Source organism: Malania oleifera, chromosome 6 (genome assembly GCF_029873635.1).
Source record: "Malania oleifera isolate guangnan ecotype guangnan chromosome 6, ASM2987363v1, whole genome shotgun sequence".
Classification (NCBI taxonomy): Eukaryota; Viridiplantae; Streptophyta; class Magnoliopsida; order Santalales; family Ximeniaceae; genus Malania; species Malania oleifera.
Window position 1 is genome coordinate 111,781,671 of NC_080422.1, and position 17,723 is coordinate 111,799,393.

The 17,723-nt window shown below is 32.4% G+C and overlaps 1 protein-coding gene across 3 annotated transcripts; it reads left to right on the top strand.

Annotated features, from left to right (window-relative positions):
* Positions 1-1,480: 1,480 nt before the first annotated feature.
* LOC131157270 (peptidyl-prolyl cis-trans isomerase FKBP43) lies at positions 1,481-15,510 on the top strand. Of its 3 annotated transcripts, none has more exons than XM_058111273.1 (12): positions 1,481-1,738; positions 2,029-2,102; positions 3,411-3,634; positions 3,974-4,110; positions 7,028-7,355; positions 8,325-8,567; positions 9,579-9,855; positions 10,427-10,514; positions 10,618-10,659; positions 10,764-10,812; positions 10,919-11,022; positions 15,266-15,510. In XM_058111273.1, exons 1-11 carry the CDS (start codon positions 1,726-1,728, stop codon positions 10,998-11,000), a joined length of 1,557 nt encoding a protein of 518 aa, XP_057967256.1. In that variant the 5' UTR covers positions 1,481-1,725; the 3' UTR covers positions 11,001-11,022; positions 15,266-15,510. The 3 variants fall into 3 exon arrangements, with proteins under 3 accessions (XP_057967256.1, XP_057967257.1, XP_057967258.1); XM_058111274.1 differs by having other exon boundaries at positions 1,483-1,738; positions 8,367-8,567; XM_058111275.1 differs by lacking the exon at positions 8,325-8,567 and having other exon boundaries at positions 1,485-1,738.
* Positions 15,511-17,723: the final 2,213 nt, after the last annotated feature.

The window sequence follows — 17,723 nt, forward strand, 5'->3', positions numbered from 1 at the left end:
TTTAAGACTTAGATTTAAATCTGTGTGGTTTTGAAAATAAATCAATAAAAAATTATTTACATTGTGCAAATCTATACAAATCAAAATCCAAAGTCCAAAATTCATACTTTGGAAGATCTTACATTTGGGAGCATAAATTTCAAGTCTTGAATTTTGTATTTCAATGAATTTGAACAATATATAATGCAAAAGTCGCACAAAATCCAAATTCAAGAGTTCTCCCAAATACGTGAGTGAGGTCTAGTAATTCAATATTACTTGGCTTGTGGTTTCGAATTTCTTTAAGATATATTTATACTACTTGTGATTATGGATGTAAGTGAGTCAAGTTTATTTGCGAGCTACTCGGATTCAACTTGTCTCCTAACTCGGTTTAACTCGATTTTACTCAAGTTCGAGTTCAGTAATAGTACTTGAGTTTTTCAATTTTATTGTTTTTGTATTATATATGTCATATAATATATATTTTATAAATATATTAAATATTATATGTACATTATATATTTATATATGCATTTAATATTAATTTATAATCGAATCGAGTTTAATCAACTCGAGTTTGAGTTTTTGGAACTTGTAGTCAAGTCGAGTTCGAGTTTAACAATTATAAAATTGATTGAGTTTGAGTCGAGTAAAAAGTTTAACATTTTCAAGTTTAGTCAAGTTCGAATATTTTACTATATCGACTCGACTCAACTCAACTCGAGTACATCCCTAGTCACAATCGTGCAATGCATGTACTACATTTTTTTTATCAGTAATGTAAATTCTTGGTGTGATAACTCTCTCTCTCTCTCTCATACACACACACACATACAAAACACATCCATAGTCAAAGCACAGTCACATTTATTACCTTTCTTCAAGTGGAAGGTGAATAGTAGAAGCTCAATTGCCAACTACCATCGTCTCTATCGTATCTTTACCAAATTCAATAGCTACTTTTAATACTAGCACCATCAATCACTTTGGTGTTAGCAAAAATTTAAAATAAATTTGAACTTGCGTACCTATTGTTGTAATTAGTTTGTTGTAGTCAAATCTTGATAATTATTTTAGAAAAAATAAAATTTAGGAGGAAAATGAAAGGGAAGATAAATAAAGACATGATATTTTAGTATTTGATAATCAAAAAAATTAAGAGATAGTGTTCGTGAGCATGAATTTTAAAACTTGAATTCGAATTTTGATGAATTTAGATAAGTTTTAATATCATTTTGTATTGCATCTTATTCAAATCAAATATAATTTCGAATTTAAGACCTTTTCAGAGAATGAGAAACTTTGAAAACTAATTTTGGGAGGGAGCATATGTTTTTTACAATTAAATCTCCTTGTTTTTTCTTTTAAATTTATTTATTTCCTTATTGTATTTTTTTGGTTGTCTAAGAAAATAAAGAATATATGATATTTTACATATAAACATACATACATACATATATATATATATATATATATATATATATATATATATATGCGTGTGTGTGTGTGTGTGTATTTAAATAGAGAATAACAGATTCGAGCAGAGCAGGCGGCAGACTCCACAGATTAAGCAAGCATGTTTAGGAGTCTCCAGCAGATGTCCGTTCCGCGCGGAGCCTGAATCGTGCTCGTGTAGGGTTTAAGAGACGTGATAGACAAAGATAGAGGACGATGCCTCGTGTAGGGTTTTAGGGGGGGCTTCTTCTGCTCTTAGGTTTTCCCTGTGATTGTCAAGTGTCAACAATGGCTTTCTGGGGTGTGTCCTCTTTCTCGCTCTCTTTCACTTTCTATGCGCGCGCACATATATCTGCTTATGATATTCACGTGTTTGTGTTGGATTAGTGTGGTGTCGAACTGGCATTACTTTTGAATCTTTTGTGCCTTGTTGGATCTCTATTTTCTCAGTTACTAAAAAGAAGCTCTATGATTTCATATTGATGGACACTTCCAAGATAAAGGGGAAATAGTCATCTTGAGTGTTGTTTTATTTTTATGTTTTTTTCAAATGATTAATTTGCAAACTTCACTTTTTTTTTTTTTTTGCAGGAGTAGAAGTAAAACCCGGAAAACCATATACTCATTGCTGCAGAAACTCGAGAGGAAGGCTTCACATCTCCCAGGTATTGTTTTTGATTCCTCTTCCCATTTTCTTCCTTTAGTTACCGAGAAGGATGGACGTTTGCCAGTGGTATTGATTTAGGCTCCGCACTTCCTGGTGGAATCCGAAACCCACGTGGATGAACTGTTACTCCTTAGTTTTCTCAAAGAATGAGAAGTGAAAATTTGATCCCATTTCTTAACTTACTCCAGTTTCTGCAGTACACATTCATTGCAAATTTATGAAAATGTGAAGGAAAAGATGAGAAAGAAATGTAGTTAAATGCCCCTTTTGATCTCTCAACCAATAAAAATGCTCTACCTTGGTCTTGAAGAAATGAAGTTTTGTTGTCAATCATGTTGTACACCTGTCTAATCCAAGGACAATCTCTAACTTGGGATTTGGCCAAACAAGTGCGTGAATATGTGATAACATATGCTGCTCATACTGCATTCTTTGAGTTTTTTTATACCTTTCCACAATAATTGCATGTCATCAAAAGCCCATTTGCTCAAATTCCAAGTTAGAGCTTGTCCTTGAATTAGTAAACTATACAACATCTAAGATTTGAATGATTTTTTTTTTCTTCTTTTTTCTTGAAGGAACTAAGGAGTAACATTTTATATTGTTGGGAGACCAAGGACATTTAGCTCAAAAGAAATGTGCAGAAATCTACATGTCTTTCTTTCTTTTTTGTTTATCATGGTAAATAAGAAAGAAAGAAAAAAGGTGGCCTGGTGCACAAAACTCCTGGGTATGCACGGTCTGGGAAAGAGACGGACCACGATGGATCTATAGTGCGCAATCTTACCTTGCATTTTTGCAAGAGACTGTTTCACGTTTTGAATCCGTGACCTTCTAGACACACGGCGACAACTTTATCGTTTCGCCTAGGCTCCCCTTCAAATAAGAAAGAAAGCTATATTGTAAATCAATGAACAAAAAATTGATTCAAAATGTCCTCAACCTTCCATTTTTTGTCTTAATATTCAATGATTGGACAAATTCGTAGTTCTAATATTATTCAAGAAACAAAATACATAGAAAATCCTTACTGTTCTCCTTTCCTTTTTGTCCTTTTCCTACTATCTCAGAAGATCTTTGATCCTAACGTGGCCTTAATTTTCTCGTGCTTTGTCATCCACTAAATGGGTTATGTGCTTTATTTAGTGGGATTTGAGGATGTTCTGTAATTGTGTTTCCATTTTTAGGGTTTTGGGGAACCCTTTTTTTTTTTTTTTTTTTTTTTAATTTTCCATTTATTTTTTATTTAACTTGAATTTTGAAAAGAATCTGAGCTTTTAGTAATATGTGTTTTTTATTTTTTCAGGCAACGTTGGGGATTGGTTCTGCAATGAAGAAGAGCTTAGTACAGTGTAACATAGGGAATAGTAGTCCAGTTTTCTTATGCTGTTTGTTGCCTGATAAGACTGAATCATGCCCTTTGAGCTTGGAATTTGAAGAGTCTGATGAAGTAGTTTTTTCAATTATTGGTCCTCGAAGTGTCCACCTTACTGGTTACTATCTGGGAAATCACCCACTCAATGATGACTCGTATCCTTAAATTTTGTGTTTTTTAGTAAGATTTTTCCAACTTAACCTTTATGGGTTCGAGACAAATGTTTGACTAAGTTGAGGTGAATTATCATTTCTTTCCCAATACTAAAATAGTTAAAACAGAGGATTCAAAAACTTATTGATAAAAAAAAAAAAATGAGATCCAAAAATTATATTTACTGCTAATAGACATATCAAAAAATATATTTGCCTCTGCCATACTCACTTTTTTTAGCAACCAAGGAGTACGTGATGTTTTTAAGAAACTTTTATATGCTTCTGTTGAACAGAACAAGTTGCTCCTGTCATTACCCTTTTTCTTTAATAAGATGCAAGAGAGTTCTATGGGGAAGATATTGCAGACACAGAGACAGAATCTACTCGCCATAGTGGAGAAGACACATATGAGAATAGTTTTATTGATGATGATGATCCAGAAGTCTTTCCACTAACTCCTGTTTCCAGTGGAGGAGGTATATTTTGCAGTTCATGAGCTTCATTTATTCAGAAGTCACAATTTACAAGTCAAATATTATCTTTACTCTCTTCTGTTGGTTCTTGTAGCGGTAATAGAATATTATTTGTGTTTCATGTTATATTTACAAGTTCTTGAATCATTTTGTGTCCATTAACATCCTTGTACTTATTTTTCTTTTGCAATTTCCAAATGCTACACCCGATCCATGGCCAACTTAGCTTAACATGGACGTCAATGCAAACTGCAAAGCATGTGTAACAATGTGTTATTGTATTCAAATTTTGATTTGGCAATCCAACAAGGTTATATGCTGTGGTGGATCCAGAAATCATGGGCAAGCGGGGGCCAAACTATATATGTATAAAAAATTTATTGAGATTGTTAGACAATTGTCGATTTTTAACTAAATTATATACTCTACTAACATAAAAGAATAAAAAGGGTTTTATTAATTAGAATCACGCATTAATAAATCTCAACATAGTAAAAGTAGTCAAATTATACCACTATGAGTACACCCAAAAATATATATAAATGTATTCTAAAAGTTCAAATGTAAATAAATAATTTATCTTCAGCAATAATCATATAATTGTGCTCGCCACTGCTTTCATAGCATAAAAATTATCAATCATTGAATCATTATCAAAATCGTGAGTAATTTATTTCTCAATGTATATAATAAAGAAATTCATAAGATACTCATTTTCCACCTTCCTGCAAGTCTGGTTTTAACAAGATTTATAACTGAAAAAAAAATGCACATCTTTTAAAAATAAAGACAGTTGAAATAAGTTGAATCAATTTATCAACAAGATGATGGATTACTTATTTTATTGTTTTCACCAACTATCGACATAATTTAAAAAATACAAGGTAAGGCTGCGTACTATAGATCCATTGTGGTCCACCCCTTCCCCGGACTCCGCATACGCGGGAGTGTTGTGCACCGGGCTGCCCTTTTTACTTTTTTAAAACTCTAGGCACTGCTAAATATCAAGTTTGTAATGTTGTGTAACTAATGTTTCAAAACTTCCCTTTCCTGTAAAGTCCTCGGGATAAAATTGATATTTTTTATGATGAATAATTTTTTTTTGTTTAAGTTTTTTCATTTAAGAATCAATGAATTGTTATACACATATGTGAACCTATTCTAAATATTAGGATTAGTAATTCTTAACTTTTAACCCTTTTGATTTGAAATTTTTATACCATTTGACAATAAATTTTACATTGTAAATTTGCTTTTAACTTGATTTTTAAGATTTCTAATATGTTCTTACTATAACTTATCTTTTATTTTTTTAAATCTGTACACATTTTTCTAAATACGAGAATAAAAATTAATGTAATTACTACTTTTTAAATTATGACATAAGAAATTTAAGTGCATGCCATTTATGGTTTAAAATTAAAATATATACATGTTTGGTAAAAAATAAAACAGAAAAAAAAATGGTAATCAAGTCTTCGTTATCTATTTGATTTAATTTTCATATAATTTAAGCAATTTCTTCTTTTCTTTTGAAAAGATATGATGGAAGCTATACATACATATATTATTTATATATATATATATATTAAATAGTATGACATATATATGTATATATATTATATATATTATGTTGTATGACATATATATATATATATATATATATTCTAGTATGTGGTACTTATTTAATGAAGAGGACTTTTTGCAAGGGAATAGGAATGGGCAGCAGACTCAAAGGCCAATTGAAAAGAAAAAATTGCAGAGCCTGGGGGGGGGGGGGGGTGTGGTCCAGTCACCCTTTACGTCTGCCACTGGTTATATGAATCTCATCCATCCAATAACTAACAGATTGAATTCAAAGAGTTTGTGATTTGGTTGGAAAAAAATAATTAGCAGTGATATTTTCTTTTTTCCCATTCAAATGATGAGGAAATGGCTGAGCAAATAAAACTATGGGATGATGGTCCCGCCCCTCCCTTTGCTTAAAATTTGATGAGGTTTGAACATTGGACCTTGGGGTCTACTTGCCTGAGATTTTTCCAGCCTAAGTGCCTGCATGGGGATTGGGGAAGTTCTTTCTTTTATTTTGTGTGGTTATTTGTATACTGCTTGAGGCTGATCATTTATGGCTCTTTTGGTTCGACAGAATAGCTATTTATTGGAATAAGATAGAATATAATTGAAATTTCGGGAATCAAGGGAATAGTTATTCCATATATATTCCTAATTATTTCATTCAACATGTAATAACAAAGGAGTAGACGTCCTATGATGAAATTTGGGAATAGTTATTCCTTATTATGGACTCATAAAATGTTTAACATTGTTATTTGCTTTATAGTAACAACATAATTTCTTGTATAACTAATTGTAAACTAACCTACTAAAGCTCTATTTCTAGGAATAGGCATTCCATAAACCAAATGTAACCTTGAGGAAGTTAATATCCATTATGTTTCACTTCAGCATCTCTTAGCCTGCTTAGTCTTAGCATTCTTTTTATATGATAGGATCAGGAAGAGTTATCATGATTATTTGTGTGCTAATTCATTATGGATCGTTTAAGGAATTTAATATCCACCCTTTTTTTTTTTTCTTTTCGGATATAGTTTCTTTAGCTTGCTCTATTTAAGTTTTTTTTTTGGTATAGTGGGATCAAAGAGGGTAGTCAAATTCGATATCTTAATGTAATCACAATGAAATTTGAATCCCAAATTGAATTTCTAGTAGATTTGCTGCAGATGGTGTTCAAACAAAACTCAAATTGTTTTGCCACATTCTTGCATTTTCTTTAACGCATGTCTCATATGCTTTGCTCTATGGCGATTACCGAATGACATACCTCAAGAGTATTACAAATAGTAATTTGATGAATGCTCTTGATTTTTTGCTGTTTGAATCTTCACTGTTTTTTATTCAGAAGTGATGTTGGATGATGACAAACCTAAGAAGACTGGTAGACGTAGAAGGCTTAAGAAAAAATACCAACTCAGTGAGTCTGATGATGATCATAATTCTCAACAACCAATTGTTGCTAATGGTAGTAGAGGTGTCCCAGCGTTGGAAAGTGAAGATGATGACAGCTTTCCAATTTCCTCACTATTTAGGAGGAATAGCACTGAACAGAACATGGAATCAAGTGCAGGAAAAAAAGATGAGGAAACAAGTAAGTCTGGCGAGAAGAAACCAGCAGATGATCTTCGACATGTTGCGTCAAAAAGGAAAGCTGATGTTACCCTTCCTGAGAGGTACAATTGGTGGTCAAATTGATAGGTTGTGTGGTTGCTCATTTTTTGTACAAATTTTTTCTATGAAGCATGGACACAAACAAGGGATGCAGGTATGATGTGACATGGATATGGGGCATAGACAATTCTGAAAAAAATATAGAACATGATGCATTAGGGACACACTAATAATGACTCTATACGTTATATTTGAATATTATTCATGATAATATTAAGTTCTAAACATTTATACAACACTATATATATGTGTATATATATGCATCTTTCTTTTTCATTTCTTATATTCTAAAAATCCTCAATGCATCACTTTTGCTATTGTAAAATTTTGGAAACTTTATCATAATTTTTCTGGAGAGCAGTTACTCTTATAATTATTATTCTTTAGGTGGAAACTAAAGGAAGTCACACTATAGTGTGTTATTATGTCTATAAGAATGTTAAAAAAGTCTCAGAGAAGTGTTGTAGAAGTATCTGATATTAAAATTACGTTTAAAATGGAAAGTGTTAGATGCATGTCAGAAGAGTTCTTGAAGAATGTCGATGTTGACATGGACATCTTCTAGGAGTGTTGTGCTATGCTTACGCTGGTTAGACTACACTTTTACAGTTTGCATGTCAGAGAATGGGGCAGAGGAGTTAGAAATATCATGTTTTTTTGGGTGTGAAACCTCTGGAGTGTTTGTCATGTTGTAAAATATACTACTTGTCAGTTTTGTTGCCTGAAGACCGATCATCCAGCAACACACATTTTATAACTACACATTCACAAAGGATGCATTTGTGCTGGAGTGCCACAAACTATATAAAGAACCTTAATCATCTGCTTCTGTATTTGCATGAGCATTTTATTGCTTATAGTTGAAGTTTTTTTTCCCTTCTGCGTCTATTTACTTATATATTTTGGACCTGTGTGCGTGTGCGTGACACACACACACACACACACCTGCATTTGTCTGATCATTTAAGCAGAGAAGCTGATGCTCTGAACTGCTCTTTGCTGCCGTTAACTAGTGTGGGACTTGCAAATGATGCAAGGCCAAATAAGAGAAAGAAACAGAAGACCAAGGAGGGAAAAAGTCCAGAAGCTAATTGCGCTGACCATGGCAATGTCCCTAAAGATGACACAGCCTGCCAAGATGAAGCAAAGACTGAGAGAACATGCTTGGATTTGCCTGTGGGAGACATAAAACATCATAATTCACCCATTGATAAGTGAGAACAAATCTTCAAACTTATGATATACTGACTTGAACAGTTGTTCTTAACTTGGTTTTGTGAATGTTTTGTTATTTAGTTGTTACGACTGGGTCATGGAGGGAAATAATTTATTTCTAGGTTCTTTCTATCATCTCTGCCCTTGTATATAACAACAACACTGACAAAGCCTTCATCCCAATTCCCAACTATTTGGGCTTGGTTGTATCATTGTATGCATCAATTTTTCTCCATGCACCTCGATTTAAGACTATCCCAATTATTAAATATTTGTTTGTTCTCTCAATCCACGTTCTTCGTGGTCTTTCAATAGTCTTAACAATGCTCTCCACATCAGTAAATCATTCTCAGATATTTCTCTCCTGTAACTACATGGAAAATAAAGCCAATTTATCATTTGGAGTTATTCTGGTTTATGGTTTATGTTTTTAGTTTGAAAATAAAGCCAATTCGATTCACATTCTTCATGATCTTTCAATATTCTTAATGCTGTCCACATCATTAAATCATTCTTGGCTATTTCTCTCTTGCAACTACATGGAAAATAAAGCCAATTTATCATTTGGAGTTATTCTGGTTTATGATCTATCTTTTTAGTTTGAAAAAAGGATGTAATAGCTGAGGCCTTCAATCTCTGTCCATGAAGAATCCTCTTGGAGCTGGTTCAAATGATTGAGTTGCAGTTTGGCTTGTTGAAGTGAGCAACCCTGAGCAAAATCGTTTCTTATAATCTCAGTCAAGTAGATCTTTGACTTGCCCGTCTCCTATCCTCTTTTTAGTTTCCCTGGCTAAGAAGGGCGGATTTACCTTATTGCACTAGCACACCGCCTATGGCATAGTCTGGTGCATCTTTGTGTATTTCAAATGGTTTAGTGTGAGTTGGCAACTGCAATTCGGGGGTCTCAGGTGTTTGGACAGGTTTTAGATTGTTCATTTCTCTGTTTTGTTTTTGGATTTGTATATTATATGCCACAATTATGTATGCATGTTGCTGTACCTTGTGTGTAGGCATTTTGACATCAATGGCAACCAATATGCTGATGAAGCTCATTGTGAAAAAATTAAGAAGAAGAAGAAGAAGAAAAAGAAGAGTGAGGAAGACGGGTTTGTGAATGTGGAGGCATCACTTCCCCTAATGGAAGAAAAGAGTGGCACTTTATTAGAGACTGTTGACAGGGATTTCAATGCCAAATCATCTCCATGTAGAACCTTGACAAATGGACTTAGTATCGAGGAACTAGAGATGGGTGAAGCAGATGGCAGAGTAGCTTCTCAGGGGAAAAAGGCAAGTTTTATTTTATCATTGTTCTCCTTTTTTTTTTTTTTTTTTTTTACTTTTCTTATTTGATGATTTGATTAACATTCTTTAATAATCCAAAACATATTTCGTTTTTATTATTGTTTCAATTTGTTTGAATTGTGTTTGTTTTCTTCTTATCATATTACACTCACTATACATTTGGTAATATCAATGGAGTGGAATCAAATTTGTCACTTGATTTCTGCATGTTCTTTGTTTAACTTTATATACCACGCCATTCCATTCTCTGAACCAAACATGATAGAATGTCTTTATTGTGCGTAATATGTGCAAGTTTGCTTGCCAATGGATTTTTAAGACTTTGTTGATTGAAATTACAAGAGAGCGGGCCTTGGATCAATGATAAGGTTGCTCCTTTATAATTGGTTGGCCACAGGTTCGAGTCCAAGGAAACAGTCTTTTTGCATAAAAACAGGGGTAATTCTGTGTACACTGTGACAACCTTTTCCCTGCCTCGCAAAGCGGGGAGCCTTGTGTTCAGGGTTGCTTTTTTTTTTTTTTTTTGTAATTTGAAATTATCATTCTTTTGTTTCAGGTTCGAGTCCACTTTATTGGCAAGTTAAAGGACAATGGGCAAATATTTCACTCAAATATTGGTCAGATTCCCTTTAAGTTCCGCTTAGGTATTTTCTTGCAGACTTTGTCTTCACTACATGTTGTTTCTTATTGGTTTAAAAGAGATTACTGATTTTTTTTTTCTTTCCTGCAATATGTTATCCATTGTAGGCTCAAGAAAGGTTATTGAGGCATGGAACATTGGTCTGGAAGGTAGTTGGATTGACAGCTTATTTTTTCACTTTGTAGTTTAGCTGTTTTTGTTTTTTTGGTGTTTGGAAAGTATTATGATATATTTCACATATGCATGATTTCAGGCATGCGAGTTGGTGGCAAAAGGAAAATTATAATCCCACCGTCAATGGGGTATATGATCTAAAAAATTTATTAACATTTCGTCCCATTTTGCTTTTTGTTTTTTAATTGTAGTGCTGGCACTGGTATGACTTCTTTTATTATGATCATGATGCAGCTGTGGGAGTGAAGGAGATGGTGACAAGGTGCCACCAAACTCATGGCTGGTGTATGAAATTGAATTGGTTGGTGTTCGTTGATTATTTTACTCCATTGCTCGAGGTGCATAATTCTCTCTTTCAAGTGTTATTTTCATTATGATGCATGCTGCATGCTGGCTTTTGTTGCCATTTTAGACGTTCTGTTTTTACATGACTTTACAACTGGTATGAAAGAGTTTGTTCAGTCAGATATTGCACTGAATGCTAGGAGATCTGAAACTAATGGAAAGAGAAAATTTGATGATACTAACTAGGGAGGATAATGTAACTTATATGTGTGAAAAGGTTCTCCCTTGGGCACTGATTTGGTTAGTTGACCAACAACCATTAAAAGAAAATTTAGTAAAAGAAAAATTGCGAAGTTAGAGAAATTGAAAAATCAGGATTTAATTTATAGTACACTAGTAAAGAGAAACATAAAAATGGGAATTGTAGACAAAGACCTAAAAGATTATGTAGTAGATGTTAAAAGAATAGGGGATAGGATCATTAAAATCAGGATGGTTTTAGGCTTGGAGATAGTGAACATCATTAGTCCGTATGCTTCCCAAATAGGCTTAGTAGAAAATCTTAAAAGATAATTTTGGGAAAATATGGAGAGTCCAAAGGAAGATATTCGGGTAGTAAAGAAAGTTGGTGGTGGGATCAAAAAGTTCAAAAAGCCGCCAAGACAAAAACAAACTGATATAAAATATGACCAAATTGTAGAATTATAAAAAATATTGAGAAATATAAAAAGTAAGAAAATGCAAAGATTTGTAGGTGATGTAAAATGTATAAAGGACGAGAATGATAATGTCGTAATTAGAGACGATGACTTAAAGTAAAGGTGGCAGAGATACTTTGATAAGTTGTTTAATGAAAACTAAAATGAAAGATTGAATTTGAAAGTGACAAATAAGGAGAATACTAAAAATATGAAATTTATTTTGCAAAATTAGAGTCCTTAAAGTTAAGCTGACATTAAGAAAGATGAAAAGTAGGAAATCTATAGGACTAAATAAAATACCACTTGAAGTTTGGAACTGTTTAGGGGATAAAGGAATTATTTGGTTAACAAATCTATTCAACACTACTATAAAAACAAAGAAAAATGCTAGAAGAATGGAGAAAAATTAGATTAGTACCTTTGTACAAAAACAAAGACGGTATTCAAAACTATAATAATTATAGTGGAATTAAGATTATGAGTCATACGATGAAATTATGGGAAAGTGTAGTTGAATATAGAATATGATTAGAAACAAAGATTTTGGAAAATCAATTTGGTTTTATGCCTAGGAGATCAACAATAGAAGTTATTTATTTTTTTAGAAGTTTAATGGAAAAGTTTAGGAAAAAGAAGAGGGATTTACATACAGTTTTTATTGACTTAAGAGAAAGCTTATGATAGAGTACCTAGGGAAACTCTTTGGTGAGTCTTAGAAAGGGAGTGTGCAGTAGATATACAGAGGTCACTAAGGATATGTATGATAAAGTAGTGACTAGCGTTAGGATTGTAAGAGGAGAATCTAGAGGTTTTCCAATTACAGTAGGTGTACATCAAGGTTCTACTTGAGTCCTTGTCTTTTTACTTTAGTAATTGACGAAGTAACTAAAAATATCCAAAATGAGATTCGTTGGTATATGTTGTTTGCAAATGATATCTTGTTGATAAATGGTAGTAGGAGCGGAGTGGAATCTAAGTTAGAACTTTGGAGAGTCATATTAGAGTTTGAAGGGTTTAGGATTAGTAGAAATAAAAAAGAATATATGAAATGTAATTTTAATAATGTAAAGAGTAGCAACAGAGAAAGGACTAAACTTGGTAATTTAGATATTAATAGCACTAATAGATTTAGATATCTTTGATCTATTATGTAAGCTGAAAGGGAAATTGAAGAAGATGTAGTGTATAGAATTAAAATAGGTTGGGTAAAAGTGTAAAACTGAGGAGTGCATTAGGTATGTTGTGTGATCGTAGAATACCCTTAAAATTAAAAGGAAAGTTTTATAAGACGGTTATAAGGCCAGCTATACTTTATGGTTTACAATATTGGCAACAAATAATTTGGAAAGAGGTAGTGAGGAAGGATTTAATGCCCTTAATAGAGGAAAACACTTTCGATCAGGTCAATTGGCGTAAAAGGATTCATGTAGCTGATCCCACTTAGTAGGACTTAAATCTTGTTGTTATTGTTGTATGTAATTGCTGATGGGATTTATGTTTATCATCAAAGTTTAGAAGTACTTCGGTGTCATGAAAGCATATTTTCAGAGGTGACATGGATGTTGCATGGTAATTATAGTATATTTCCAAGGCGGTGGCTGTTGAAAGGAGCGGAATTCATTTTTCTTCAATTTAGGTTACTACAGGATTAGTTATTTTTTTCCAAAGTGTCAATCTCATGATGCAAACCTAGTCTTTGGATCATCTTGAACATGATTGCAATTTTTTTATTGCTTATTCTTGCATATTGACTTTATGTGTAGATGCTGAAGCATGATATCTTTATTTCCTAGTGCATTTACTCCTTTGGGAAAATTGCATTTTTGGTTCTGAAGTTTGGGAGTTGTCTCAATTTGGCTCCTGACATTTTAGTTTGGATCTCTAAACCTGCAACAAATGCTAATGGAAGAAGCACATGGGCCTCTTAAGAGAGCATTTGGAGGCAAAGGAAAAAAATATAGGCATTTGGGGGAAGGCCAATTACAAACCTCATTCTTGAACAGATGCAGAGAGGCCAAAGGGGTGCTGCAACTGCGGCCACCACTGGCGAGCGCGCCATCTTCTTTGGGGAATCGCACTGTTCATGGACTGGGTACCCAGTGAGCTACATGTCCAATCTCCATTCCCAGCTTCACCTTCCCTATCACCTTCTAATATATTCTTATTTTCACCATCCATCTTTGATATTTAGAGAGATTTAGTGCCATCAAATACGACTCATTGCAGCTGATGAATAGCAGTTGCAAGGGCTCCTCATTGCTTTTAAAATTGATATGATTCGTCTAGCAGTTCCATCAAAGTCCCAAATGGCCAACTCCTTATGTTTTCAACTTCATACCCGCCACTCCCAAACTATGACTGAACCTCTCAACTCTATATGCATTCTTCAACATCCTGTCAATCACTCACAGCAATAACAACCACCAAGTCTAAGTCACACTAGGTTAGATTGGCTACGTGAATCGTATTTCGCCATCCTCTCAATCTACGCCAATATTTGCTTTGACAAAATGGGGGCTATTGAATCCTTAATATCTCAGCCCAAGTTATTCTAAGTCTGCCCTTAATCCTCCTACAACCAGTGACTTTAATTAGCCCTCTCCTTATTAGTGCATTATTTAGCTTATGTTACAAGTGCCCTCATCTCAGCTGCTCTTCCCTTACCTTTTACAAATGCTATGGCTAACTGTTCACGAATGTGTTCACTCTTTAATGGTTTTTTTCCCCTTTTAATTATACCACTCGTCCACTTTAGCATTTTCAATTTAACAATTTTTACTTTTTGGATTATATTGTGTGTTATCATATGACAGTCGGTCTTTTATAGTGATTTCGTATAAATTTCTTGTTAAATTTAAGGGTATTCTACAATCACATTACACACTTGTAGCACTCCATTTTACGCGGTCTACTTTATATGTATTTTATTTTCTTCAATTTTTCTGTAGACCCAAAGTATAGAAATTGTGTTCTTGACAATTAAGTTTATTCTTTCTGCAATATTCCTTTAGAATGACATTCGACACTTATTTTCTTTGTACTTAAAGCCTCTAAATTTTAAAGATTTGTGTTATAATTTTAATTTTAAATTGTACTGCATTTTCAGTTTTGTCAATCAAAGCCAATTTCATATGTAAACGAGATCCACTATGGAATCTCTTTTTTAATATTCATAATAAGTTCATTCATCACTAACCCTAAAAGATAAGGGTTCAAAACAGACCCTTAATGCAGATTCACAGTGATCAGAAATTTCCTGAATCCTGCACTGGTAGTTCTGGCATCAGCTTTTCATTTGTAGCCAGTTATTCCTTGGCTGCATGTGGGCTTCTTCAATTGGCATTTAACAGCTAGTTATTAATTGGGCCAATGAGTCACAATTCTAAAGAATTGAGGTTTTATGTGTCCAATTACGATGTTATGGACTCGAGTAAACTTCAAACTTTTGGGAGCAAAAATTATAATTTTTTTTTTTCCATTTCAATCTCAGATTTTGTTGGTGCTACTATACTTTGGTATTTATAATTTTTATTTATTGTTGTTTTTATCTCATTACTATGCAAAATATGAGAATTGTTTGTATCTTGCTTTGCAGGCATTTTGCCCCTACAAAGATTATTGCTGGAGGAACATAGAAGACACAAAATGTGCAAATAACCAAATGTTTGATATGTAATCTTAGAGTATAATGTAGCGGATCGATCACTATTTATACATGTGTCATATAATTTTTTTGTTCTATTTTACACATCTGAATGCATGGGCATTTGCTTTTCTTAATGATTTTAACTACTACATTTTCTATGAGTAATTGCATAAATGAAAGAATTTGAATGTAAAGTAATGTCACTCAATTGTTTTTCCCATTGATTTGAGTTTCGTTCAAAAAATTGTTAATTTTCGATCCATAATTTTCTACTAGGAACGTTCAATTCAATATGGTTAATTCTTGGGCTTTGGAGATGAGAAAGTTGGTAATGTCTTATGTTGGCAAGAGAGTTGAGACGTAACACATGGACATGGCTGCAACCATTTCTAGCAATGTGTCTTGTTATTAGCTGTGGAGCAAGTGCTATGCATGTGCTCTTCTTCATGTAAAATCGGGTACCGAACGTTCTTCAGTTGATTGGCTAATCCATCTGATTGGTTTGGGTTAACATAAGCATGACAATATAATTATATTATTTTAAAAAATTTTAAAAATACATAATAAAAAATCAATTAATAACATTAATAAAAAAAATACTTAGATAATTATGATGTTTTAAATGTTTTTCATATACAATTTTCATACAAACTAATTAAATGATTAACACATCTTAAAAAATAAAATAGTTTAATATTTTTGTTTTGTAATAATTTATCATAGTATTACAACAATAACAATAAAATCAAGTCTTAAGTCACATTAGATGGGGTTGGCTCTGTGAATTCTTTTTCGTCAATTTATGCGATCATGTATCATTTTTTTTTTTTATAGATTCAGGGATATTAAATCCTTATTATTTCTTTTCAAGTTATTTTAAGTCTATCCTTACTCCTCCTACTGCCTCCCACAGTAATTAACTCACTCTTCCTCATTGGTGTATCATGAGCCTACGTTGCAAGTGTCCATACTATCGTACGACTCATAAGTTTAATTCTATGATAGTTATTACAATTTTGAATATCTCATTTATTTTTGTATATAGGTATTAAAGTGCTTTTCCTCCATTTATATGACATTTTCTTAGTTTTTATAACTATATTAAATAAATTAGTTAATCATATAATTCCGTTATCACCTAAGCATTTCCAAACTTCAATTGGAATGTTATCTGGTTCCATAGTTTTCCCATTTTTTAAAAATCTTTTTTAGTCCAAACTTAACTTCGTTAATTCTAACTTTGCGAATAAATCTCATATTTTTAATCTTTTTCTCATTTGACAATTTTAAGTTTAAGCCTTGTATTTGATTTTTATTAAATAACTTACTAAAGTAACTTCGCCATCTTTCTTTAATATTTTCGTCCTTAAACAAGACAATATCATCCTCATTTTTTATACATTTTACATTTCTTTTTCCTTTCTCTAAATTTAGTAAGTTTAAATATATCTCTTTCCTCTGCTTTTGTATCTAATCTATCATACAAACTATTAAATGATCTGTATTTAGCTTCACTAACGGATTTTTATGTAACTTTTCTTGCCTATTTATATTTTTCAAAGTTATCCCCGTTTCTACATTTTTGTCACGTTTTAGACCAAATTCTTTGTCTTTATGGATTTTTGTATCTCTTTATCCCATCACCAACTTTCTTTGCTATTTGAAAATCTTCCTTTTGATTCATCTAAAATCTTTTTTGCTATCTTTTTAATAGAGTTAACTAATATACTCCAAAGAGTATTTGTATTTATCCCATCCTCTATAGTCCAATCTCCATCTTTGATAATTTTATCTTGAAATTTTATTATAATTTCTTCTTTTAGGTTCTAACACCTAATTCTCTTACACTGATTTATTTTATCTTTTTTCTTCCATTTTTTAATACATATGTCTAACACTAAGACTCTATGTTGTGTGGTTAGGCTTTCACTTGGAATAACTTTACAATCCTTGCAAAATAAACGATCTACCCTCCTAGTTAAAAAAAAAAAATCTATTTGACTTCTATTTTGTCCACTTTTAAAGGTTATTAAGTGTTTTTCTCTCTTCTTAAAGCAAATATTTTTTATACAAATTATCATAGTATTAAAGAAACATAAATTAAAACTCAAAGTTATACTTCATAAATTAAAATTATAAAATTAAATGACTTCCCATGTCAAAAATGTAAATGATTAAAAAAAAAAACAGCTCAAATTTATATTAAGTGAGAAATTCATTGAGTTAGCAAAATAAAAAAAGAAAAGAAAAATCTTACCATCTTGAGCAAGGCACAATTGAATTGTGGTGATGAATTCTTCATGATTTGGGTTGGAAAATAAGATTTACTTGTTGAAAGTAATATTCCAACATGTATGTATATAGTGTTTATGATTAGCGTAAGTCTTTACCTTGTCATCAATGGACA

Coding starts and splice junctions, on each gene's coding strand:
- LOC131157270 (XM_058111273.1), top strand. Junction 7,356..8,324: donor GATGTTACCCTTCCTGAGAG/GTACAATTGGTG, acceptor TCATTTAAGCAG/AGAAGCTGATGCTCTGAACT. Junction 9,856..10,426: donor TAGCTTCTCAGGGGAAAAAG/GCAAGTTTTATT, acceptor CTTTTGTTTCAG/GTTCGAGTCCACTTTATTGG.